Below are 25870 nucleotides of genomic sequence, written 5' to 3'. Positions count from 1 at the left end.
TCCCCCTTTGAAGTAGGCATGACCCTTCATTTGAATAAACTTGAATCCCCTTCACTCAAGAATGAGTTATACCAAGTTTGATTGAAATTGGCCAAGTGTCTCTGGAGAAGATTTGCTATTTCATTACTATTTCCCCTGACAAAAAGATGTTGCCCTTCAATTAAATAAACTTAAATCCCCTTGCCCGAATTATGCATTGTTTGGTGGAAATTGACCCAGTGGTTCTGGAGAAGAATTCGAAAACGTGAAATTTCACAGACAGACGGACGGACAATGGGTAATCAGAAAATCCCACTTGAACTTTCAGCTTAGGATTGCTAAAAACCACAAGATTTTGATCACCGGAATGAAATATACATATACAATAAAAACAGCTTCTATATAAAAGTCATAGAAAGAATTTTCGGATTTTACGATGGATAATTTTTCGGTCAGATTTTGGAAAAATTTCAGGGAATTTCGAATTGGCATTGGTGCCAACTATCGGCGACAAATTAGACCCCACTCCTCAAACACTGTGATTGGTTGTGCTGAAGTACAGTGACACCACCTTTTAAATGCGGGGGCGTTTGGGGAACGTCCATGACAGTCTCCGTTACAATCATAACTAGTATTACATTTGACATACTGTGAAGGTGAAGTGATACGGCACGGTGTGTAACAACGAAACGGTGTGGAACAATCTGTTACACACCGTAGTACGAATAGCGACACAATGTAAAAAAAAAAAATACCTAGCGCGCCATTTGTACTACGCTAATTGATTGATGGATTGTGTCTTGTTTAACGTTTCTATCGAGAATTGTTCACTCATATGGAGACGTCACCGAGAGCGGTGAATGGCTTCAAATTTAGCTCTTTGCTCGGCGCTTACGGTCATTGAGCAATGCTGGTTCTTTAGCTTACCACACCCACTTTGACACGGGGCATCCGTTTTTAAGGTCATCTTCGAGGACCCGTGATATTCACACCTAATGCCGAGCGCTTGTCGATGAAAACGCCACTACCTGTTTTAATGACTTATGTCTGTCGCGGCCGGTGTAAAGGCAAATTTTGACTCCCATAGAATAATGACCCCTTTCACCCGTAGAAAAAAAATATCCATTTAAAAAAATCAGCCTATTTCACGTTTAGAAAAATGACCCCCGTAGAATAATGACCCCCTTGTCAATTTTATTAAGGATTATTTCTCTGGTAATGCCTAAGGGAGGCACTCCAACATTGTCATATTATAAGTAAATATATCATTCATATGAAACGTAACCAGATTAAAACATATTAGGAATTGTAATTTTGTTTCAAAAATAAGAATTTACTTGTTTTAACAAAAGAGTGACTCGTAATTTTTTTGTCGATAAGCCCAACCTTTGCAGACCTGGATGGACATGCTGGGGGTTACTATGTCTTGGAAATCCTCTAATGTTGATCAGCAGCGGGATTTGTGTACTTATATGGATATCCAAGGAATTTCGAAAGAGGGGAGACAAATTGCCCCCCCCCCCCCCGCCATCAGCCATTTTTACAGGGTGCTAAACCTGGAATTAATCTTAATTAATCACATCTTTTTTGTAAATTTGCTTCCTCTACATTCTTCACACACATATATACACACACACACACACACATACACACACACAGAGAGAGAGAGAGACAGAGAGAGAGTGATATTTATTCTAGTGCGTTTCTACACGGTGATAGCAGGTGTACTTCATTTACTGTGATATGGCAGTGCGGCGTTTTATTTAGGGTGTTTGATAATTTAACACAATAGGCAGTGGCGTAGCTGGGCTAAAAATAATGAGAGGCACCAAATAAATCCACCTCAAACACATTTTGACTTGACAAGCAAAACAAATGATAAAAAATAAATAAAAACACACGTAGGATATCCTTCTGACACCCCAAAACCCTATTTCACGAAGGGGAGGGGGGGACTTTACACTTCCCTTTTCGCTCTTTTTTTTTTTATTTTATTTTTTTACACTTTAGATAATTTGATTGTATGCCATTTCCTACTGACTTCAATAATGAAGTTTCATGTATTTTCGTGTCTCCCGAATAAAATTTTGAAGAATTCAAGATTCATGGCCTCTGGAGCGCTTCCGACTGTAATGACTCATTTTTTTTTTATTTGTGGGTACTAACTAACAATCCCAATCTGATAAAAATGAGATCCTCCATCTGCTCCTTTGTATTTATGTTGTAGAGACAATATGAAAACAAAGGAGCGGATCGGGGATCTTATTCTAGTCAGATTGTAAAAAAGCTTTACTGAAGGGGGGCACAACCATACTTCTTACCCCTTTGAGAAGTGTGAGGACATGTGCCCCGGCTGTATCCTCCCCTACTCCCCTGTACTGTGTACGACATACTGCACTTTTGAACATTGCAATGGGGGGATCGCCTTCTAATATAAATGAGATCTAACTATTTTCACCGTAAGAACATTTTTCTTGTAACTAACTATTTTATGACGGTTTAAAACGTAACTCGGTCAAAAAAATGTAGTACGGAGAGAATAGGTTATGTAGATGCAAGAAATAATGCTTTGAGTGCTGAGAACCTGCATATCAAAATTGAGTATTTTTTTAACTGTAGTATATTCTCATTTGATCAATCTATGTTAATGTTGTGTTAAAAAAATGAGAGGCACAAACACACTTGTGCCTCCCCCCCATCTTCCAAAAGTGAGGGGGCACATGCCCCCGTCCCTTTGTCCTACACCCCTGACAGGCATAAAGTATCCAGTGAAATGCTATAGTCTACCCAAAAGTTATCGTTCGCATACTCACTAATACATCTATCAACACTTACTCATTTTTCAAAATTCTTGAAAAACGATAATGATTTCTAAATGAAATAAGCTATTGACTCCAGTAGCAAAAAATGAATGTCAATTCGTCAGTTTTAAGAAGATTCCACGCCTCTCTGTGAAACAAGAAGTATTGTATTTAGACGCAGCTCTTTTTTATGTGTGTGTTTGATTACACAAGATCTATACATGTAAATAGAACACATTTTGAGAATGGAACTCCCCTTTTGAGAACTAAAATTTATGGTAGAACCCCTTTTTGAAAATTCCCTGGATCCGTCCCAGAAATATGCGGGGTTTTTTTTCAGTTGTAATTGGTCATGAACCCTACAGTGGGTTTTCCTCAAATTTAATGAACTAGTTCTTACTTTTATTTTATTAACCGTGAAAAAAAAAATACACATGGAATAAATTTGATAAGAGGAGCAGCAGGAACGATAACTCTGGGTAAATAATGACCTGAAAACCCATACCAACACCTTTAAAATCAAACAATCTGCTAAGAAAGGGAGGGGGTCATTTTTCTACGAGGGTAATTATTTTTCAGGTATGACACGCAAAATAATGACCCCTGGATCTTCTTTCTACAAAATTATCCAATTTTTCTACGGCTAGGGGGTCACTTTTCGATGTCGACAAATGACTCCCGGTCATTATTCTATGGGGGTCAAAATTTGCCTTTACACCGGCCTTCCGCGTGCAGAGCGAACACTAGATAACTTCTACATCACCGCAGCGGTGATGATGAAAATGAATACTACATTCAGTCCTTTATTCATTTTACTTTTATAAAGATAAATGTAGCATTCATTTTTAAACTGTTTGAAAACAATGATGAAAATGAATACATGTACTACATTTATGTTTTATAAAAGTAAAATAGATAAAGCCTAGGACTGATTTTTCCATTCACACATTTAATAACTAGGGTAGCAGACAGTAAATGGGGATCTTTTACTGCCTCGCTAGTGAGCTAACTTTTCTAGTAATGTGGTAGAATATCTCTCTTGACCATGCAAGTTTTATATAATGCAACGAGGAATGCATTATGAAATGATTGATAAGTCTGATGTAAGTGTCATGTAATTAAACCTCTTAATTACAACACCTTTTGCGAAGGGGTAAGCCGGCATAAATTTTGACTGTTAAAATTCTGCTCTAAAATCACGCCATCAATACATTTTTAATCATAAATTATGTTCAACCCGTGTAGAATTGAAATTATGAAATATTTACTTTAGAATTCTATAATTTTCCTTCAATTTCAAATTTCTAGTATTTACCCCCACCTATCTCCCATTGATTCAACAAAACCTGTACTGACTCTTTCTAAAATATCAATTATTATGAATACGATTTTTTGTTCACCAGGGGGATGCGTAAAAAACAACAACATTGTCTTAATTAGTTATTATAATTACTTAAGTTTAATATATTATAGAGTTTTTGTCTTTATATCGTCAATTAATATCAATTCAATGAAAATTGATGTGAATAGATAAATTTATACAAGTTGAAAAAATAAAATCATATTTGAGGTATGGGCGGTAAAACAATACTATTCGCTGGGTCCTTTTGCCGCATGGAATTTAATTTTTGATCATGTGTTTTTCTCAATTATATTCAAGTGATACAGTGAGAAAATTTTGTATAGTGTTATGTAAGGAAGGGCAATATGTAAAACTTATAAGGTACCAATTTTGATGCACCAATATATCACAAATTTGAACATCATAGAAAATATGGAAGTTACTAATATTTTAGGAATTTAATACATGTAGTTGTAATTTACTACGATAATAAGTCCAAAGAATATTATTAAGATATGCGTCCACTTTTTGTGTATTCATTCTTATAACATCAACAGCATGATGTAAACACCATGGCGTTATATAATTTTCATGCTGAAAAACAAAATTAAGTTTGAACGACTGCTAAACGAAAACTAGAAAATATATTGCTATGAAATAAACTGTTCAATAACATTACAGTCTTAGAGCGTCAATTGTGAAAGTCTCACTTATTTTGGCAAGAGGACCAATTTTGGTACTGTGGGGTTCTAGTTCTTTTGGCCTTTGCTGGGATGGGTGTTGCTAAAACGCGGAACGGAAAACGGAATATAATTTAAGAAGTTGAATGATTAATGTAGCTAAGATAACACCAACTATTGGCAGATTTTGCTATGATTAAAATCAAAATTTTGGGAATTTGTTTACAAGCGTTAAAACCATATTATCTTAAAATTATGCATCATATATTGATTAAGCGAAGTTCAACGTTTGTAAAGGAATTTGCAATGCGTTTTACAACAATTTTAAAATGTCGGCATCGACAGATATTTTAGCGAGCAGCGACACCTATGGGTAGCAGGGCTTGAAGCAACTTTTAATGTCACCAGTCCAGCCAGACTGATGGAGTATAATTTCAACCAGTCCGCAGAAAAATGTATTAGTCCAACAGAGTTTTCAAGATATAATTACATATATTTTGTTAATGTTATTAAAATGAAATTTAACTCAGACAATATTGTAACATTTGAATGTGGAATTTATATTTACGAATCAGATTCGTCTGATATCTACAGATCGAAGCATGTCAAATGTGTGCAAAATATTGCATAAGTATATTTTCTAAAATGATGCTTTAGAAAATTAACCAGTCCCATCGGACTGACTAAAACAAATGTCAATCTGTCCGCCAGACGTTTACCCAGTCACAGACTGACGAGCAGATGTTAATTTCGAGCCCTGGGTAGGGAATGGAAAGAACACTCATACTTTCTATGCCTCTCTCCCCGGTGGCACAACGTCATTAACGCACATTTACATGTAGATTTAAACATAATACCGTATATGTGTACTGCATATTTACAACAGGGAGTGTGGTGTGTGTATAACAACGACAATTCATGATCTTATTAAGTCAACAAGATAAACATTTTGTGTTTGATATATTATCTTTTTTAAAAGTAGCAAATACTTAGCGACCGCAGCACTCCAAGGAGGACTTCTAGCAGTTTATTTCTCAACTGAATAGTTGTATCTTAATATTTAGATTAATAATAAGATGACCTTTTAATTCCATTCAAACATAAATTGTCTTTCAGTCCTTTAGCTATTTCATATCTAAGAATTCCTCATATTATGGATCGTAAACTTCATCGTTGTTTCCATTGGTTCTATTTTAATCTTTGTTTCCGCTGTATGTCTTCGAGTTCAACACTAATCCGCAGTATGTCGGTAAATGTACGAACTTTCACATAACTTCATCCCAAATTAGGCAAACCTTTTATACACAGCGGACTCGTTCACTATAAAATTTGGTGTGATACATAAACACATATATGTGTATTATACCAGGTGTAGAACTAAATTACGAATAAAAGCAAGTTCGATTTAAGAAGACTATGTATGGGGCAATTGTTGAAAAACATTATTTTATCTTATACAATGTTGTTTTCGGGAGGGGGGGGGGTATTCATTAGGTATACAATTTGAAAATTCAAGTTTTTTCAGTATGGTTATATTTTTTTCTTTATTGATATTTTACATGGTAAGTTAATGATTTTGATTGATTGTATATTGTTTAACGTCTCTCCCGAGAATTTTTCACTCATATGGAGACATCACCAAGACCGGTGAAGGGCTTCAAATTCAGTCCTTTACTCAGCGCTTACGGCCGAGGGTTCTTTAGCGTGCCACACCTACTGTGACACAGGACATCCGTTTTAAGGTCATCTCATAGTATTCGTGTCATTCACACCTTATGCCGAGCGTTTGGCGACTTAAGCCTGTCGCGGCTGGGATTCGAATCCCGACCTTCCGTATGCGGAGCGAACCGCGGCGGTTAGTTAATTATTTTAAAATGCATATGTATTAGTATGAAGTAAATGAACCAGTGGATTCTCTGGATGACTTCCTGCTCTCTGTGTGTAATTTCTGCTTCCCTTGTTCATAATAAACCTTTTATTTTGCAAATTGCTGACCTCCTCATAACATTATTGCATACAATATTTCCGTTCCGTTTTCCCTTCCGCGTTTTAGCAACACCCTTTGTTCGGCGCTTACGGCCATTGAGCAGTGAGTTCTTTAGCGTGCCACACCTACTGTGACACGTGACATCCGTTTTTAAGGTCATCTCCGAGGACCCGTGGCATTCACATCTAATGCCGAGCGTTTTGAGATGGAACTGTTGTTAGGGCCTACCTGTTTTAACGACTTAGGTCTGTCGCGTTCAGGATTCGAATCCCGACCTTCCGCGTTCGGGATGAACGCTCTAACCTTTAGGCCACCGCGGCGGTGCTACGCTGTATTTAACAAACTGTCACATACCGTGCTGCGGATGGCAACGGTGTATACCAATTCGTTACATACCGTGCGGGGACTGCACCTTTTTAGGGGGTGACTCCGGGAAAAAAAAACAACCAAAGTCTGGTACATTCCATTTAATCATGGTGTTTGTGAGAGGATATATGAGTGTGGCAACCATGTAAATCCACGTTTCATTCTTACCTTATTTAATGAGAAGATAAATCTGCAGTTTTAACGACAGTCATTACATCACCTCCAAATTATTCTTGGTGACATATTTTTGGTATACATAATTTAAGTCTGTGTGCCTGTGTTTTGTCTATAAATATATCTGTCTGTCTGTTTTTGTCTATCAGTATGTCTCTCTATCTGTATTTTAGTCTGTTTGTCTGATTTTTGTCTATCAGTCTTTCAGTGTTTTGTATATCAGTATATCTGTGTTTTGTTTATCATTATATCTGTGATTTGTCTGTCAGTATGTATGTATTTTGTATATCAGCATGTCAATGTTTTGTCTATCAGTATGGCTGTGTTTTGTCTCTCAATTTGTCAATCAGTGTTTTGTTTATGCTTTGACTATCAGTATGGCTGTGTTTTATCTATGAGTATTTCTCTGTTATGTCTATCGGTATGCCTTTGTTTTTCTATCAGTATGTCTGTCTGTGTTTTCTTTCAGTATAGGTACTTTGACTATTAGGATATATGTATTTTGTCTATCAGTATATCTGTGTTGTGTTTATCAGTATGCCATTATGTTGGTTTTTGTCTATCAGTATGTCTGTCTGTCTGTGTTGTGTTTATCAGTATGCCATTATGTTGGTTTTTGTCTTTAAGTATGTCTGTCTATCTGTGTTGTGTTTATCAGTATGTCATTATGTTGGTTTTTGTCTTTAAGTATGTCTGTCTGTGTTGTGCTTATCAGTATGCCATTATGTTGGTTTTTGTCTATCAGTATGTCTGTCTATCTGTGTTGTGTCTATCAGTATGCCATTATGTTGGTTTTTGTCTTTAAGTATGTCTGTCTGTCTGTGTTGTGTCTATCAGTATGCCATTATGTTGGTTTTTGTCTTTAAGTATGTCTGTCTATCTGTGTTATATTTATCAGTATGTCATTCTGTTGGTTTTTGTCTATCAGTATGTATGTCTATCTGTGTTATATTTATCAGTGTGTCATTCTGTTGGTTTTTGTCTTTAAGTATGTCTGTCTATCTGTGTTATGTTTATCAGTATGTCATTCTGTTGGTTTTTGTCTATCAGTATGTCTGTCTATCTGTGTTGTGTTTATCAGTATGCCATTCTGTTGGTTTTTGTCTATCAGTATGTCTGTCTATCTGTGTTATGTTTATCAGTATGTCATTATGTTGGTTTTTGTCTTTAAGTATGTCTGTCTGTCTGTGTTGTGTTTATCAGTATGTCATTCTGTTGGTTTTTGTCTTTAAGTATGTCTGTCTGTCTGTGTTATGTTTATCAGTATGTCATTCTGTTGGTTTTTGTCTTTAAGTATGTCTGTCTATCTGTGTTGTGTTTATCAGTATGTCATTCTGTTGGTTTTTGTCTTTAAGTATGTCTGTCTGTCTGTGTTATGTTTATCAGTATGCCATTATGTTGGTTTTTGTCTATCAGTATGTCTGTCTGTCTGTGTTATGTTTATCAGTATGTCATTCTGTTGGTTTTTGTCTTTAAGTATGTCTGTCTATCTGTGTTGTGTTTATCAGTATGTCATTCTGTTGGTTTTTGTCTTTAAGTATGTCTGTCTGTCTGTGTTATGTTTATCAGTATGCCATTATGTTGGTTTTTGTCTATCAGTATGTCTGTCTATCTGTGTTATGTTTATCAGTATGTCATTCTGTTGGTTTTTGTCTTTAAGTATGTCTGTCTATCTGTGTTATGTTTATCAGTATGTCATTCTGTTGGTTTTTTGTCTATCAATATGTATCTCTGTTTTGTTGTGCTTTGACTATCAGTATGACTATTTTATCTATGAGTATTTCTCTGTTCTGTTTATCGGTATGACTGTGTTTTGTCTATCAATATATCTGTCTATCTGTGTTTTTTCTCTATCAGTATATCCGTCTGTCTGTCTTTGTCTGTCTTTTGTCTATCAATCTGTCCCTGTTTTATCCATTCATATGGCTGTATATTGCATTTCAGTATATTTGTAGTTTGTAAATCAGTATGTATATCTATTGTGTCTATCAGTATATCTGCGGTTTGTCTATCAGTATATCTGTCTGTCTTTTGTCTATCAGTATGTCTGTGTTTTGTATATCAATATGTCTGTCTGTCTTGTCTATCAGTATGTCTGTGTTTTGTATATAAGTATTTTGTGTTTTGTCTATCAGTGTGTCTGTGGTTTGTCTATCAGTGTGTCTGTGTTTTATCTATGAATCTGTATATGTTTTTTGTTCTAATAGTATGTATGTACTTTGTATATCAGTATATTTGTGATTTGTATATCAGTATGTATGGCTGTGTTTTGTCTATCAATATGTCTGTCTTTTTCTATCAGTATGTATATGGTTTGTCTATCAGTGTGTATATGGTTTGTCTATCAGTATGTCTGTGCTTTATTTATCAGTAAGTCTGTCTGTGTTTTGTCTATCAGTATATATTTTTGTTGTCTAACAGACTGTCTGTGCTTTGCCTGTCAGCATATCTTTGTTTTGTCTATCAGTATGTCTCTGTTTTGTCTATCAGTATGTCTCTGTTTTGTTGATCAGTATGTATGTATATTTTCTATCAGTATCTTTCTGTTTTGTCTATCAGTATGTCAGTGTTTTGTGTATCATTTTGTTTGTGTTCTGTCTATCAGTGTGTTTGTGTTTTGTGCATCAGTATATATGTATTATGTCTATCAGTATGTCTGTGTTTTATCTATCAGTATAAATATGTTTTGTCTATCAGTCTATCTGTATTTTGTCTATAAGTATGTATGTCTTTTGTCTATAAGTATGTATGTGTTTTGTCTATCAGTATGTATGTGTTTTGTATATCAGTCTATCTGTATTTTGTCTATAAGTATGTATGTGATTTGTATATCAGTATGTATGTGGTTTGTCTATCAGTTTGTCTGTGGTTTGTCTATCAGTATATATGACTGTGTTGTGTCGATAAGCATGCCTGTTTTTTATTTATCAGTATGTCCGTTTTGTGTATCAATATGTCTGATTTTCTCTATCAGTCTATCAGTATGTATGTATTTTGTTTATCAGTATGTCAGTGTTTGGCTATCAATCTGTCTATGTTTTGTATATTAGTATGTCTGAGTTTTGTTTATCAGCATGTCTGTGTTTTGTCTTTCAGTATGTATGTATTTTGTCTATCAGTTTGTCTATGTTTTGTCTATCAGTATGTCTGTGTTTTGTTTATCAGTCTGTCTGTGTTTTGTCTATCAGTATGTCTGTGGTTTGTGTAATAGTATCTGGTTTTCTTTTTCAGTATATCTGAGAATTTTTTACCAGTATGTCTGTGTTTTGTCTATTAATATATCTTTGTGTTGTCTATCTGTCTGTATGTGTGTTGTCTATCAGTATGTCTGTGTTTTGCCTATCAGTATCTGTGTTTCATCAATCAATATATATGTCGTTTGTTTATCACTATGTCTATGTTTTGTCTATCAGTATATTTGTGTGTTGTCTATCAATATGTATGTTGTCTATCAGTATGTATATGTGTTTTGTCTATCAGTATGTCTGTGTTTTCTCTATCAGTATAAATATGTTTTGTCTATCAGTATGCTTGTTAATTTGTCTATCAGTCTGTCTGTATTTTGTCTATCAGTCTGTCTGTGTTTTCTCTATCAGTATAAATATGTTTTGTCTATCAGTATGCTTGTAATTTGTCTATCAGTATGTGTGTTCTGTTTATCAGTATGTATGTGTTTTCTCTATCAATATGTGTGTGTTTTGTGTAATAGTATGACTGTTTTTTCTATCAATATGTCTGTGTTTTTCTAGCAGTAAGTTTTTCTGTGTTTAGTCCATCAGTATGTCTGTGTTTTGTCTATCAGTATGTCTGTGTTTTATCTATCAATATGTCTGTGTTTTGTCTATCAGTATGTCTGTGTTTTCTCTATCAGTATGTCTGTGTTTTGTCTATCAGTATGTATGTGTTTTATCTATCAGTATGTCTGTGTTTTGTCTATCAGAGTGTCTGTGTTTTATCTATCAGTATGTCTGTGTTTTGTCTATCAGAATGTCTGTGTTTTATCTATCAGTATGTCTGTGTTTTGTCTATCAGAATGTCTGTGTTTTGTCTATCAGTATATCTGTGTTTTGTCTATCAGTATGTCTGTGATTTGTCTATCAGTATGTATGTTGTTTGTCTATCAGTATATTTGTCTGTGTTGTGTCTATAAGAATGCCTGTATTTTATTTATCAGTATGTCTATAAGAAACCGTTTTACTTAGGTTACTGCAAATTTGCTCAAAATATTCCTCTTTCACCATCCTTGAGGTCTAAGACCCCCACCCCCTACACAAAACCTGCACATTATTCCAAACATAGATATAAAACTGGGAAATTTTTAGCATAGACCTGGGTGATCTACGAAAGGCTATTAGTATCATGTACAAAAAAAAAATCACATTCCATTAACTCGATAATCATCTCGTAATTACGAGAAAAGATCTCGTTATTACGAGAAAAGATATCGTAATTACGAGAAAAAAATCTTTTAATTACGAGAAAATGTTCTCGTAATTACGAGAATATATTGATATAAAGCCGAGTTGTACAACTTATGGATAATCTTTTGGAAACGTTTGACACTACAATACCAACCTGACACCCAGGCAATCCCAGAAAGCAGTCCCCGGGACTGCTTTGTTCAGCCAAGCGTGAATGAATCACGTGATGTTATGACAAGAAAGCCCCGCCACTGTGTATTCAGAATATACGCAAATCACTTCAGTATTTTTTTTCACCGCTTACTGACCCACTTTCACCAGACAACTTGAGAAAATAATGGATGGAAATAAAATAACAAGAATATCTCCCTATATTCGGCGGCTGATAATTTTGATGAAAGATAATGGACTGAATAATTCCAAATACTCGAATCCATAAACAGAGAAAATAATGATCTTGTATTCAGACAAGGAATGCCTATTCGGGAACATGCACTTTACAAACACTCTACCTTCGATTTCAGGTTAAAACAACATGTGCATATACACTTTGATTGGAATCTTCATAATTATTTAAATCTGTCTATATGCTGTAGTGAAATTAAACAATTTTACAATGCTGACAATAAGTAGCCCATATCTAGCCAATCAATACATTTACAAATCAAAAATACGTGTACACGTAAGTGGAAAGTTGCTTTTGCTAGTTTGGAATAGATGATAAGTGAAAAAATCATTTAGGCGACTTGAAACACATTTATTTCAATAACCCAGTAAAGAAATAAATATAGTTATGCTACATAATTTTCAGAACCCAAGATACACGTCACATGTATTAAATATTTAAAAAATAAATAATGAATAACAACAAAATTGCCTGGGACGTCAATTGATATTATTTTGTGAAACTGTGGTTATCAGACTTCTAAACTCTGCATGTATCTTTTTTTTTCACTCGTATTCATAAACTATCATTTTGTTATAAATTCATGAAAAAGTGTCACACCGGTATTTTGAATATGTGTTGTTTTCATGTATAATGTATTGTCTTTCTCTCAAATTACATTGTAAGCCATTTATCTTCGATTTCGACTACCGTATTGACGCTCTCCAGCCATTATCGACAATGTTTATGGATAATCTCACTGTCAGCTTTGCTCCTCTCCTAGTTATTCTAACCCCGCCTACTGGGACTGCTGGGACTGCTTTTCGGTTTGTTTACTGGAACTTGGGACAGGTGCGGGACGGCTCTGCGACTGGTGCGGGACTGCCTTGGGACTGGTGCGGAACGGCTCTGGGACTGCTCAGCAGTCCCAGAAAGCAGTCCCCAGGATTGCTCTGGGACTGCTTTCTGTCAGGTTGGATCTGGTTGGTACTGTATTTCTCTCTTTGTTGATTGGTCAGGAAATCGAAATGATCTCATTCAAACAATCTCTACCCAGAGTTACCGTTCCTTACACTCACTTACACCTCTGTTAAAGTCTCAAAATAAGCAATGTTATTCCACATGTAAATCCACTTTTTTAAGGCTACTAAAACTAAGAACTATTTTATAAGATATCGGAAAAATATAGAAAAAGCAACTATTTGTAGATTTTCTACCATTACTATATATTCTTCATGTACCTATGTATAGACTTGGTGCAATAGAACTACCCAATATCCACGTTTCAATCCAAATCAATGCTTCTTGTGTCACAAAAAGACTTGATATCTGCTCAATATTTATTTATTTACGTATATTTTTGTAACTGAAGTCAAAACCATACGTTATTTGACCATACGTCATGATACGTGCCATTTTACAAAAATCTTGTAAAACCCTTGAGACGTTGACAGAGGTGCAAGTGAGAGTAAGGAACGACAACTCTGGGTAGAGATTGCTCATTCAAAGTGTGTGTGACGCTACATATTGTCGTCCGGTGTCGAATGATTTAGGAAACTATAATTTTCGTTCCGAGTTATCATTTACGTACCAGTCCGCGTAAGTTTAGTTGCGGTCATAATCACACTTTTAGAAACATGAAATGCATATATTTACGCACATTTCTTGTGGGTTTTATTTCTTTCATCGGGTTATACAATTATCAAAGACTAATATCATTAGAACCGGAATATCTGTACGTCTATTTTTGTGTTTTCAAAATTTGTCAGATCAACAGGAGTTTATTTTTTGTTTGATTACGGAGGTTTGATCTCCAATTCAAAGGAGTGTAAACTGGAGGTGTGAAACCTGTATATATATGTAGATAGAGTTGTTACATGACTACTTATATATGTACCGACACAAACCCTCACCATTATTAGATGTACATGTAGCAACAGGTACTGATCTACATGCAGGAATGAGACTTCTTGAACTAAGTTTGGATTTTTATTTATCTATTATATCTTTACAAATCTAGATTATATATATACTCAAAGGTATGCAATATTTTTCTTTTTTATTGATCAATCAATGATATATCTTTAATGATCAAATAATTTCGTACTGGTTACTTAATATATTGAGTACGCGTGAGAGAGAGAGAGAGAGAGAGAGAGAGAGAGAGAGAGAGAGAGAGAGAGAGAGAGATGACACTAGTCCCTGTATATGCATATTACTAAGGAAGTAAAAACAAAAGATGCATACACTTAAAGGACACATATCGTGTTTTCAAAGTATACAAAATTATATGCATTTTGTCTTCCTTATGCTTATAGAAATTAATTGTAATAATTCGTTCGCTGACGTATTGCGATAATTAGCCACAATACGGACTTAAATCTAAGCCCCGATTTCAAAAAGCCTAGTTAATTAGATAGGTAGTCACGTGGTACAGTGACGTCATATGCGACCTTCGTCGATCAACTTGTTGTAAAAGTAGTGTTAGATATTTTTAAAACCTCGGGTTTTAGGGGCCTAATTTATTTACCATGGATAGCATTTATTTCGATGTTGACAAATTTCCCGAGTCTTATATCTTTTAGCCACCAGTGCATACAAATAGCGACCCAAATGTAGCGAGGAAAGCGAGTATGCAATCTGCGAGTAAATAATGTTTACATGGGAGCACTGTCTAAACACTATATGGTAATGTCATTTCTGTAAACAACTGTAATTAGCTTTGTTGCTCTTTGAAAATAAACAGTGCAATTATTATTAAATTTATTTTTGGAGAAGTTAAGATAGACCTAAATTATGATACGGTTATGTATCATTGACAACTAGGCCTACTGTCACGGGTGCATTTCGAAAAGAAAGAAAAAAATAATAAAAATGATCAAACTTATGATGAAAATCCCAATACTTTTCAATTATTTTATTCAATCAATTTTATTAATCATTATTTTTTTGTTATCTACACGTTGTTACTTAGGAAGTGGGAGGGCGGCGTGCTGTTGTTGTAAAGACGTACACGCATTCCTTAAAAAAAAATGAAAGCATTATAATTCAATTCAAAGTTGGGAAATATCATATTTTATTATTTATAATTGAAAGTTCAATTATCTTTTATCTTCAAATTTCTTTTTTAAAACTACCAGTTGGTAGACACTGCTAGCGAACGCGAAGTTCTGCCTATATGTTGTTATAAGGTGAAGGTCAGTTGGTTCGAGTGTGTATTGAATTTGAGAGAAGAACGGAAAGCATAAGCCGTAGGCCTATATGTAACAGTGCGTAGCTTCGATAGAACTATTTTCTCGCAGTTTATCTACGTCTTTGTTTAAAAAAGTACAGGGACAAATTCTACTGGGTTTTTTTATGGCAAAGTCGTTGTGCCGACAAAAAATATTCACGTCTTGTCCCTCATACCTTCCTTCGAAAATTGAAAAAAAAATACAGTCCAAAGCCTCTCTACTGACAGCAAATAACCCTTAAACGGCACAAAACACCCTAATGCAGTGTTATTTACAAGCCGTTAATGGGATAATTGTTTGTTTGTCAATTAAATCTAATCTGTTTATGAAATGGCTAACAACTGTTTTCAAATCTTCTCGCTCGAGGTCGCATATGACGTCACAGATAATGGCGCGTAAAATATCGAAGAAAATATGCATATCGCAAGATTTGAATTTCATCACTTTCAAACTCGAAAACTACGCAAACTGTTGCATTTAAAACACATGTAAAGTAGTTTTAGGCATGAAATGAATTAATTTTGCAGAAAAAATTTAAAAGTTTAAAAACATGCGATGTGTCCTTTAAAGCGCTAGATAGTGGTTTGTTAAAATAATGATATTTTCATATTATAGATATTTTAAATTGAAATTTATCAATATATAAAATGAAACAAGTCAAATGTGTAATCATTTAATGAGATTAACAAAATGGTTATCGCGGCCTGCATTGATTATGGTATTGGAATCGTACAAGCATTCCAAATATTCATTCGCATTAAACAATTAAGCATTTAACTACAGCTAAATATTCTCTACATAGATACATATAGTTATCTTACCCCCCCCCCCCTTTCCCACCTATCGCGGTCGGCGACAATATATTCCAATGTTTATTGTCTCCGACGACAGTATGTACCGTGATGCAAAAAATATGCCTTGTCTCAGCGCATATTATCGTCAGCGACAATATGTATAATATATGCACCAACGGACAATATGTACCGAGAGGGTACGTGCATATCGTCGCCGAGGATAATATGTGTCCGACAATATGCACCATCATAGTGTGTACTTAACGGTAAAATTACAAGAATCTTGAACTTTCAAATTGATACACATTTACTTTAAGCATTATGATAGTTTAACTTTATCATTAGCTGATATCATCCTAAGATTTAATTGATTTAATTAATTAATAGTGCAGAAACCTACAATAATAAATCGTCGTTTTCTTTCTCTTGTACTATGAATGCATGAATAAACTTTCGGTCGGTAAGTTAACTTTCTAAAAATGTTATTGGTCTACTTGGCATGCTTTGAATGGAATGTGATTTCTTAGATTTAAAACAGAGTCCAAAACACACTGACGGAATGAGGAGAGGAGAGTTCGTATAAAGAAAACTAGCATGTGACCAATATTTACATATTTTTCTCGTAATTTCGAAATAATTATCTCGTAATTACGAGATCTTTTCTGGTAATTACAAGATAGGGGAATGCAAATTTATTTTGTATGATACTAATAGGCTTTCGTAGTGAGCTGTGTGTTGTCATCGTTGTTTTGTTTTTTGGTGGGGGGATGCACTAACCTTACCGCATTGGTTTCTACGAAACCGTATCACTTTCATCACTGCAAAGAACAAGGTACGGTTTTAGCCAAAATCTGCCCTGTCAAGAAAATTCACCGAAATACTAAATCTGGTATTTGAGAATGTGCCATTTATGAAAATGGCCATTGTTATTCTTTATCTTCCATAGCAGCTGTAATAAAACTCTATTAAACTGACGACGTCACCAACTTTGAAGTTAATTTTGACGTAATGTACAAGAGTTATCCCCAAGCGATGTTTTGAGTAGGAAAATAAAAATTGTATAACACATAGAAGTATTAATTTTTACTAAATGCGAAATTAATGGTTTTTGTACTGATTTCAATAGATTAAATCAAAGAAAGATTTATATACCGGTAAGAGCGATTTCTTATTTCTGTCTCCAACTTCCTTTATTGTGGCGGATTTTAAGAAAAATTATGTTTATATTTGTCAGAGTCTTGCGTGCATTCGGGAAAAAATGACGACATTAAAGGTGGCTCAAATTCAAATCACTGAATTTTATGCAAAGTTTGGGTTATCACCAATGTAATTCTTCACGAATCGGAACACAATGGAATTCATCGGTATTTGTTTTTAATTGGTATATGCAATATTCCATGAACCTTGATGATAAAACATCATAAATGTATATTTTCAATATTATATGTGTGGTATTTGGAGCAAAATGTCATTTCATACATGTGGGTATACTCAGGAAAAAAATGAATTGTATCTGAGAAACTAGACACAAATTCGAAGGGGAAATAATTAATAAACGGTTACGGAGATCAGTGGTAGAGCATTCGCCCCATAACCGGGAGGTATAGTGAGTTCGAACCCCGCTCATGCCATGGCCACATCGAAACTGAGACGTAGAGATAGGCCTACATGTGCTCTTCCACAAAAGTGAGAATCACGGGTCTTTCAGATAGGCAGCTGATGCCACCACGAGTGTGTCCAGGGGTCCGTGTTTGCCCTACTCTTCATTTTGTATTCTTTATAGAAATTATGCAAATTGATCACTATTCGATATCTTCAGGTTTTCATGACCTTAAAATGGGAGGTCGTGTGTCACAACAGACGTTGGCACGTTAAAAACCCAATGTTGTAGCCTTGAGTGCTAAGCAAAAGGTTTATATGTGGTACTTCATATACAGCTGATGACCTCTCAATTTGAGTGAAAAGTTCTCGAAAGGACGTAAAATAAACAAACAAAACATGAAAAACTTTTAAAGTAAAAATGCTCCCCCCCCTCCCTTTCTTTCTCAAAAATGTACCATGCCTCAAAAAGACCGTCTATCCTACACATATGCACACACACTCACACACACCACTATCAGACCCAGATTTCTCCACACACACCCCTCCAAAAAAATATAACGTCAATGTGTTCGGAGCGATACGAAGCTTGTACAACCCAACACTTGGTTGACGCAGCTCAGTGTCATTGTATCCACTTTTGCCCAACGAAACCCTCTAATAAGTTGTAAAATACAAAAACCATTCGATAGCTTATACAAGAGAAATAAAACTTGAGCCTTGCTACCCCCCACCCCCTCCCCCATGAAAAAATAAAACTATTGAAATATAAACTGCATTTTCTCATTATGCAAGTATATACAAACATACATCGTGTCCCGTGGCGATCCGGGTTAGAATAGGTCCCTAGTATGCCCCTTGCTTGTCGTAAGAGGTGACTAAATGGGGCGGTCCTTCGGATGAGACCGCAAAAACCGAGGTCCCGTGCCACAGGAGGCGTGGCACGATAAAGATCCCTCCCTCCTTAAAGGCTGTAAACGCCGAACATAGGCCTATACATTTTGCAGCCCTTCACCCGCAATGGTAACCCCTCCATATGTGTGAAATATTCTTGAGAGGGACTTTAAACAATTTTCAATCAATCAATATACATACATCGCATATTTATCTTGAATGGAGAAAATTTTTTTTTTGACGGAATGCTCAATACTGCGAGTCTCGATATTATATTTGTGTATATGTATATATCTATATGTTGTGTATTCGCTTTGTGTAAACCCCCTCCCCCGGACTGCATTTTATAGTAGTAGAGAAAGATAGATGAAATGTAATTGTAAGTGATATATTGGATGCATGTATTCAACCCTCTCCAATGATACCAAAATCCATATTTTTATGTGTTTGTCAATGTTTTCATGAAGTCCCCCTCTCTTTTTTTTTTTGGGGGGGGGTCTATGTGTAGACCTATATCTATTTCAATCCTTATTAATTAAAATACATATCGTAATACGAGTAACACATATAGCAAATTATCTTTCAGGCACCTTAATTATATTATTTAAACATAATTTTAATGAGTAACATATTTTTAATTTCTTCTAGGACTAATGCAAGTAAAAAGTGCCCTGCGGGAAATGTACATGTATATTAATCCTTATCTCCGCTCGCGTACTCGTACAATCTAATTAAAATTATGTGAGTTATGTATGTGAGTACGCGAGCGGATCTAACATCTAATTTTAATTAGATAATCCCTATCTTAGCTACACAAACTGTTTTTGTTTTGTATTGTGTTTTAAAAAATGAAAGTGAATTTGTGTCCACCAAACAACGAAATAGTTTTGTAGCCATTGCAGATATAGTATAACACTGAACCGACCCCCCCTCCCCCCAAAAAGCCCAAACATCAGATGAATTTTGCACCACTTTGTACCTCACGGATTGTCATGACATACTGTGCGCGTTGTATGTATTTATTACGGAAGCCGATAGGTGCCAGAGTATAGAATTAATATCTATTTAACTGGCGGCCGCCACTTAATTTAATTGGCGGCCGCCACTTATTATCTGGCGGCCGCCATATATATTAACTGGCGTCTTCCATATAAATTAACCGGCGATATTGGCAATCTTGCAGATGACGTCCTTTTCTGGAGGATCCTGCAATGAACACCTTGCACCGAGGTCATTTGACAATTGACCGCCGCACACACACTCACCCACCCACCCACTCACACACACATGTATATGCACACAGGGAGTGAGAGAGAGAAAGAGAGAGAGAAGGTTTTGCTATGTTCGCTCACTATGTACTTGCGATTTAAAGGGACATGGACATGATTTGAGCGAAGAATTTTCAAATAACTGTAAGAACCTGTACGTCGTGACATACTTTTTCGTTGTGATTTCATATGGTGGGAAGGGCACAGAGATATAGGCCTATTTAGTTGTTTTTATAACTATAAAAGTGTTCTGCTATATCCATAATAGAGTTTATGTCCAGAGTAAAAATGAATTTTATATATATATATATATATATATATATATATATATATATATATACATGTATATATATATAGCGTAAATCTATATGGGATCCGGATTAGAATAAGTCCTCACTACCCCTTGCTTGTCGTAAGAGGCGATTAAATGGGGCGGTCTTTCGGATGAGATCGCAAAATCCTAGGTCAGGTCGCAAAATCCTAGATCCCGTGGCACGATAAAGATGCCTCCCTGCTCAAAGGCCGTAAGCGCCGAACATAGGCCTAAATTCAATACAAAATAACGTCCTAATGCAGAAAGATCTGACTCAAACCACACAATATAGTGAAAATATGCATAAACTTTTTGCATGGTACCAAAACTGCCGAATAGCGGAGCTCATTGTTTACAAACAAAGTGAAAGCGATTTTCAGAAAATAGCCATGTATCCGAAAAATCAAAACAAAACTACCCCATTCTGGGGACTTTAAAAATTGTGTTCAATTGTTGTGTAAACTCATTTTTCATTTAATAAAATCTGTAAACTTTAAACAATTGTTCTTCTTTCATTATATAACTGGGGGAAATATCTGGACTTGTATAGGTCATACACACACGAAGTCCAATGCGACTTTCAGTAAATCAAAAGCCAAAGCGAACGTTCACACGGTATCTGCTCAGATTGACCTCCCCATCTGGCCAGCGTGACCCCACTGACCCCTCAAAACTCCACTTATTTAAATATATGCACTCAAACTGCACTCATTTGACCCGTCTATAAAACCTGCACTCAAAACTGCAATCAGTTGAACCGACTATCGAGCCCGGTTATACTACTCTCATATACATCGTATGAGGGGTGGGGTGGGTGTAGTTCATTGCACTTTTTTTTAATTCATCACTTCAAACATCTACTTCTTTTAACTACTATTTGAAAAATGAAGGGGGGGGGGGGGGTCCTTGCTACGACATTTAAAATAAAAAAAAAATCTTCAGTAGAATACAAGTACAAAAGAACTACAATTCAACTTTAGCTGTTTCCTTTTTGTAATTAATAATTATCGAAAACACAGCAAATTTCATATTGAATTCCTAACAAATCAGATAGCAAAATAACGGGAAAATCTGTATTTTGTCGTCTTGTCAACTTTTCGTTATTTCGAGGCGAAAACTCGGTAATTATCGTTTTGTCGTCTTTTCGTTTTTTCATCTTTTCGCATCGAAAGGACGACAAGCGACAAAGCGCCAAGCGAAAAGAGGACAAATTAGGTCGCTAATTTGCGGGGTTTATTTGTCGTCTTTTCGCATATATTTTCGAATTTTCGTTCTGTCATTTTGTCGTCTCTTCGTTATTTAGGGGCGAAAGTCACTAAATATATTTTTGTCCTCTTTTCGTTCTGTCGTCTTTTCGCCTCGAAAAGACGACAAGACGACAAATTGTAAAGTGGCACAAATCAGCCACCATGCATGGGGGCATTTATTCGGACGTTAAGTATCTATTTTTTAGTTTTCCTAAATGGACGCGGGATAAAATGAAATGTTGGATATTCTATATAGTAAATTTTATGTACTTTCTGTAAGTTATATTTGTTAAAATATTCATGTTGGAATAATGCTTAAAAAGACGACATAAAATGGTAGAATTGTTTAAAAAGCGCGACATTTGTAGAATAAGGATATTTCATTGGACATCGATAAAATTAATCTACTTCATGGATATACTCAGAATTATATAATACTGGCATCCACTGTGTTCCATGATATATGTGAATTATTAATGTAACAGGGATAATCAACTTCCCCTTGCATTTGGGCATCCTGCTGGTCATGATGACTTGTATTGTCTATCTACAAACACGGGACACCGCTGTCTTTGTCATTTTCAAGGTCGCTATGTTACGTTTGAAGTAATTATTTATCGTATTTAAATAAGGACGTCACAATCATATACCATTTTTTCCGTTATTTGGCACAAAATCAATCATGGTATCAATCTGTAAATAAAGCGTAGGTGTATTTTATGTAACGTGGGACATCGAAAAATGATGACATCTGCGTGTATATAACTCCGTAATTGTTTATGAAATGCGTATAAATAATATTCTATATAAGCTATTGTCATTATTATATATGTTCCTTGCCATTGATCTATGAAAGGGGAATATACGAACAGTGAGCAATCCCATAACTCTTATAAGCAATACAAAGTAGACAGTTGGGCAAACACGGACCCCTGGGCACATCAGAGGTGGGATCAGGTGTCTAGGAGGAGTGAGCATCCCCTGTCGTCCGGTCACACCCGCTGTGAGCCTTATATCCTAATCAGGTAAACGGAGTTATCCGTAGTCAAAATCAGTGTGCCAAGAACGGCCTAACAATCGGTACCAAACACGACAGACAGCATTTGACCCAATTATAGGTTGTATTGACGAACTAGATCGAACTAAATTGTATAAAGCATTATCTGATGCGCGTATGAAAGTAACACCAGTACCGTGCGCGACGTCATTATTATTATTATAAATAATAAGATACCAATAGTTAAATTAGAAATGAAGTGGTAGAAGTTATCAACAATTCAGCACCACCAGTTATAGTTGTTTAATGACATACTCCCTGTATTACCGAAGCTTAATACCTCTTTCATAAAGGCAATAAACAATCTCCATATAAGTACACACTGTATTATGTCTAAATGCATGTGTGTCAAAGACGTCTTGTTATGGGGGGGGGGGGGGGTGCTATACACCCTGTGTGTTCTTTTCATAAGTTGCTCGCTACATGCAATACCTCTGTCAATGCCGAAACGATAAGATCCTTGTATACCGCTGTGAAAACCTTTAACCTAACAATCAACTTATGATGCATAATTTTAAGATAAAATTGTTTTACTGATTTGAACATATTCAGGAGAGAGAGAGAGAGAGAGAGAGAGAGAGAGAGAGAGAGAGAGAGAGAGAGAGAGATAAGCGGAGGATTATTTTACAATGGGTGAGATACATGTTATACACTACCCTAGTGCTTTTTAAGCACCCCCCCCCCCCCCCATTTCTAGAGGCATCTAAGTGTTTATGTTGTTTTGGTATCGTCCTGAACATGTTAAGTGTTTTCTGTAAGCCGTGTTGTTAATGATGTAAATATCACAGTGTGGGTGGAGACCTATACAGATCTCTTTACATTAATATTACTGTTGACTTACTGTGTTTTCTGTAAGCCGTGTTGTTGATGATGTAAATATCACAGTGTGGGTGGGGACCTATACAGATCTCTTTACATTAATATTACTGTTGACTTACTGTGTTTTCTGTAAGCCGTGTTGTTGATGATGTAAATATCATAGTGTGGGTGGGGACCTATACAGGATCTCACGATGTCAGGTCTCGCTGTACGATTTAGTCTCCAGAGCCACTTGACGTGTTGTACACTGTCTTGTGATCCGCCTCTGATTTGTTCACACTCCACAGTCTGCTGTAATTCCTCTAAAAACGCTCTTCGTTCCCCCTCACTCATGCGTACTTTATTTAGAGGGATGTTCACTGAATAAAATATAAACAGGTGTTGATTAATTACACATATTCAACATTCAACATTTTTAGAAATGAATAATAACAATAAAATATATCTCCTAACATCAATCCCGTGACGTCATATAAATGTACACCGTTGTGTCTGGTTGTACATGTTGTATGTACATTTCTTTGTTTATACTGCAAGACGATATTACAGAACAATGTAATCATTTATATCTCATTCATCTGAAATCAATCAATAACATATTTACAATGAACATTGATAACAAGGAAGTATAATTCACATGACTGTATATAGACTGCTGGGTGTAGATTACCAAACGGTTCATTTACTGCATACTTACAGATCCGTGACACTTCATCACAGATAGCCGTGTCCTCCATGGTGACGTGGGTCAGTATGTTCATCTGTAGACGGCGTATGAGTAAGTAATCACAGTACAGGTGGTCACTAATGACACATTTCTCTCCAGACTCCCTGGTGTATCTCCGTGATCTCAGATACCTCACTGCTGTAGTATAACTGGATAACTGATACACGGGGAACAGTGTAACACCACGTACTATAACACGTTCTATACGTTCTATACGTTCTATACCACGTTCTATAACACGGTACATGGTCTCGTCCTTGACGTCCTCAGTGATGTCTACTCCGTCCCAATTCCAAAGAAATCCACGTGACTTCAGTCCATCCAGAGTCCGCTGTGCCTCCTCACTTGTTACACTGTTCTCATCATATATCACCTCTCGTATCTTCTTAAGAATGTACAGACAGTCTGTATCAGTAAAGTCGGGGATACCGGAGTCAGAGCACAGAAAACAGAATAACACGCACACCTCTTCATCAGACAGGGAGGAGAACTGATCTGAAAATGTAGTATGACACAGTAACACAAGGTTATTTATATTCTTCATATGATACTTTTAATTAAAACATGACTGGAGAACAAAAAATATTAAAGCTCCACCAGACTCAGAGATTCGACTTATCACACGTATCCTCATCATAATAACACGGACAACTGTAAAGCTTAGTAGATTCTATATTAAATACATCTACATACGTTTTAAATAAAATTGTTTAAGGAAGGTGACCAATGTTTCTGTTCTGTTTTAAATTAACGTTTTATTACTGTTTTACAATTTTTCAAAAGTAAAAAAAAAAAAAATGAAAATAATTTTTTATTGGTGTGTTTCATAAATGTTTTAAAACATTCTAATAATTAATAAACAATGTAAAGATCTGTTCTAAATATGTTTCTGGAACCACATACAGCAAACTCACTTGAATGACATTTCCCCAATATGTGTATTACGTTTATATAATAGCGGTGCCTTGACAGTACTGTGCAAATCTGAAAGTGTCACATGACTGTCTCGTTCATTGTCACAATTTTGACAATAACTATAACGCGACCATGGTCAATTATTATAGGTGACCTCTGATGTGTACTCATTGAGGCGATTCACGTAATCCATGCACTGATTTTGTCTTTTTGTACTGCATGTGAGTGTTCCTGTACTACTAGCAATGCCAAAATCTACTTTTACTACATGGACCAGCGTATTATACCTGGATGATGCATAATGAGAAATATGGAATGAGAGTACCAAACCCCCGCATGCGTAACTCGGACTCAGTTTACCCAGGATTGAGCGGAGGTAAAAATTTCTAGGTGTTGCGTGATTGGCTAATATCAAGAGTGAAATTATTTGGAATTTAAAGAAATATTATAGAGGTTCAAATTAAATGTTAGGATGAAAAATTATCGCAAAAAATCGAGAAATGACTGAGGAAATTACCATGGTAGGAGTGTGCTTGAAATGAAGGGTGTACTTTACTGCAGATTGCTATGTGTTGTAAAAAGTACAAATATGGCCTATAAAAGGCACGGGACCCTATATTTTTTTTTTCATTTTTTATTAACACTTGGAACGAACTTTGAAATGTTTGCGGTCATTTGTTTCAAATTAATATAGTTAATTAGTGAGAGTAGACCAGTCGTTATAAAAATTAACCTCAAACAAATTGCAACAAAAACAAATTTTGTTATAATCAGTTAAGTGTGTATATTTTGATGACATATCAAAAATCAACAAACATCGACCAAGCAGTTAATTTAGAAATTAATCAAGAGTATTCCGCATTTTAGAT

General features: G+C 35.6%; 2 protein-coding genes across 3 annotated transcripts in view; both read right to left on the bottom strand.

Annotated features, from left to right (window-relative positions):
- The window catches only part of LOC125673012 (uncharacterized), a 1263960-nt gene that overhangs the window by 1176358 nt on the left and 61732 nt on the right, over positions 1–25870 (bottom strand). The window lies entirely within an intron of this gene.
- Positions 1–25870, bottom strand: part of LOC130052942 (uncharacterized) — a 33452-nt gene that overhangs the window by 3880 nt on the left and 3702 nt on the right. The window contains exons 2-4 of one of the 2 annotated variants that reach the window (XM_056159231.1): positions 24057–24581; positions 23536–23718; positions 23382–23438 (exon numbers count right to left, since the gene is read on the bottom strand). In XM_056159231.1, the coding sequence (XP_056015206.1) occupies positions 23382–23438; positions 23536–23718; positions 24057–24581 (765 nt within the window). Of the gene's footprint in view, positions 1–23381; positions 23439–23478; positions 23719–24056; positions 24582–25870 lie in introns of both variants that reach the window. The other variant, XM_056159232.1, reaches the window with a different exon arrangement.

This window comes from Ostrea edulis, chromosome 3, assembly GCF_947568905.1.
Source record: "Ostrea edulis chromosome 3, xbOstEdul1.1, whole genome shotgun sequence".
In the NCBI taxonomy this organism is placed as follows: domain Eukaryota; kingdom Metazoa; phylum Mollusca; class Bivalvia; order Ostreida; family Ostreidae; genus Ostrea; species Ostrea edulis.
This window is presented reverse-complemented; position numbering and strand designations above follow the sequence as displayed.